Source organism: Andrographis paniculata, unplaced genomic scaffold, assembly GCF_009805555.1.
Source record: "Andrographis paniculata isolate CXL003 unplaced genomic scaffold, ASM980555v1 Contig80END, whole genome shotgun sequence".
Taxonomy (NCBI): Eukaryota; Viridiplantae; Streptophyta; class Magnoliopsida; order Lamiales; family Acanthaceae; genus Andrographis; species Andrographis paniculata.
The window spans coordinates 586,141-589,153 of record NW_026137618.1 but is presented as its reverse complement, the minus strand read 5'-3'; the positions used below and the strand labels follow the sequence as shown (position 1 = coordinate 589,153).

The window sequence follows — 3,013 nt, the reverse complement described above, 5'->3', positions numbered from 1 at the left end:
ATGAGGTTTTAGTTGTCGTGACACATAAGCAATAATTCTTTGATTCTGCATTAAGACGCATCCCAATCCCCTTTTTGAAGCATCACTATAAACTTCAAAATCCTCACCTTCTACTGGTAAAACCAAGACTGGTGCTGAAGTTAATCGATGTTTCAATTCTATGAAAGAAGACTCACACTCACGATCCCAATTAATCATTGTGTTCTTCTTCAACAAATTAGTTAATGGTTTCGCAACCTTCGAAAAATCAAGAACGAATCTTCGGTAATATGCTGCCGAACCCAAAAAACTTCTTACTTCTAATTGATTGGTAGGTCTTGGCCAATCCGAGATTGCCGCAACTTTAGAAGGATCTACTGAGATACCCTTACCATAAACTACATGACCCAAGAACGCAACCTTTTTCAACCAAAACTCACATTTTGATAACTTGGCATATAACTTTCTCGCACGCAGTGTATTTAGTGTCACACGCAAATGTTTTGCATGTGACACTAACTGATCGAGGTATGGTTGAAAAATTCGATTCATTAATTCCATAAACGCAGCCGGGGCGTTGGTCAAGCCAAAGGACATAACCGTAAATTCATAATGACCGTATCTAGTGCGAAAAGCTGTCTTAGGAATATCATGCTCTGCAACCCTTAGTTGATAATATCCAGACCTCAAGTCAATCTTGGAGAATATTTGCTCTTTACCGTTTCTTTAATCAGCCCACGGTAGTCAATACACAACCTCAAGCTTCCATCTTTCTTTTTCACAAATAAAACTGGAGCTCTCCAAGGCAACGTACTAGAACGAATGTAACCTTTATCCAGTAATTCTTGTAGTTGCAATTTAAGTTCAGCGAGTTCTAATGGTGCCATGCGATATGGGGCTCTTGATACTGGCTCGGCGCCCGACACAATATCAATAGTACAATCCACCTCACGAGCTGATGGCATACCGGGAATATCATCAGGAAATACATTAGGAAAATCTCGAACCATAGAAATATTTTGCAATCGCTGCTCCACTTGCTTCAAATCTCTTACCTCACACAGATACACTGGATACCCCTTACGAATAAGTGCTTGAAATGATAGGGGTGAAATTACCTTCATAGAAGGTTGTCTTGCAGATCCTGCATAGTTCACTTGTTCACCCATCGCTCCAACCAACAAAATTGATCTTTTTCGACAATCAAATTGAGCTTGATATGCCATTAACCAATCCATCCCCAGTATCACATCGAACTCGGATAACTTCATATTCAACAAGTTAGTAGCAAAATCAACTCCCCCAATATTAACCAGAATTTGCATATAGAATTCTCGGCACTCCAGTATTTCTCCTGATGGAAGTAAAACTTCCACTACCACTTCTACCGATGAATTCAGACCCAATCTTTTAACCAAACGTTTAGATATGAACGAGAACGTTGCACCCGAATCAAATAACACAAGAGCTGACAAACCGCAAACAAGAAATCTACCTGTTAGAACCTCACCTGGGTGATGATCAGCCTCTGTTTGGGTAACAACATTTATTCTGCCACGCTGGTGTGGTCCTAATCCTCTCCTCTGTGATTGCGAAGACGGCTGCTGCCATGGCCTAAATCTCGGTTCTGGAAACTCCCTTGCAGTTACCACACTTGGGCATAGCCTGGAAATATGACCATTACCACCACACTTAAAACATGTTAATGGAACTTCATCACAACGGGTACCTGAATGACTTGTTCCAAAACATCGACAAATAACCCCAAATTGTTGAAACCTCTCTTGACTCTGTTCTTTAATCGAAATCCCCTTATATGATGGCCCAGACCTGAATATTTGCCACCATTTATTTTTATCCTTTGGTTCATCCTCCACCTTAGCTTTTCCTTTATCTCGAAACTGATGTTGATACCCAATTTCCTTCTCACTGTCCTTCTGCCTGACTTCCTGCTTCTGATAGAATCGAGCAGCACGCTCATAAGCCTCATACAACAAACTGATATCCAACACAACTAAATCTTCTTGAATCCTCTGCTGCAACCTATCTACAAAATGATCAACTCTATCTCGCTCACAGGAAAAGTAGTCAGGAACATACATCTCCAGCTCATTGAACTTTACAAAATAGTCCTTGACTGACATCGAACCCTACTTCAAGTCCAGCAGCTCTTGCTTCTTTTCTTTTCAAAAATTTGACGGTATGAACCTAACTTTTAATTTTGCTTTGAACTCATCCCAAGTCATATCCACTTGGTCCACTCCCGCAGCTTCCTCACCTAACCACCACTGATTTGCTCGACCTTCCAAGAAATAAGCCCTGATAATGGCTCGTAGATCTGGTAGAACCTGAACAACACGAAATATCTTTTCCATCTTCTCAACCCAAAACTCAAGAACTCGAAGCTCTATGGAACCAGAATATGTTGGTGGGTTATGCCGCATCACAACATCAATAAAACTCCTCTGTTGAGGCATCATCGCAGCCATAAACTTCCGGAAGAAATCCTGACTAGGTGCCTCTATTGATACATGCTCTGGCACAGGATAATGTGACTCATCAGACGAAGGATCTAGCTCTGGGCCTCGAATAGCCCTACGTAAACCATCATCTCGAGAATTCGACATACTGCCCCCGACTTCCCTGATTCAATATCAACTTAGCAACACAACTAAACAAGGTATAACATTAAAGCATAAACCACATTAACATGAATGCATCCACAAAACCCAAACCTCGGCAAAACAATTCAATATCATTATTACTTTCAAAACCTTTTTAATCCAAAGAGCCAAAATCTACCAAACCTATGCTCTGATACCAACTTGTAACACCCCCAGTTGGCTCATGCTCGAAATGTTACCGCCACACTGCATCATGAGGTCGCCACCTACTTCGTGCCCCATAATACAGTGTTATGGCTAAAATTAACCATAAAAGCGCATTATTATATAACAAAATCTGATTTATGAATATTACAAACACGCTCCTAAACAAGAGGTTTTCCCGGTTAAAATTTTACATATAATACAAT

General features: G+C 40.6%; 1 protein-coding gene across 1 annotated transcript; it reads right to left on the bottom strand.

Moving 5' to 3' along the window:
• Positions 1-665: 665 nt before the first annotated feature.
• Positions 666-2,123, bottom strand: LOC127240887 (uncharacterized). Its single transcript, XM_051259738.1, has one exon. It carries the CDS (start codon positions 2,121-2,123, stop codon positions 666-668), a length of 1,458 nt encoding a protein of 485 aa, XP_051115695.1.
• Between the last annotated feature and the right edge of the window lie 890 nt (positions 2,124-3,013).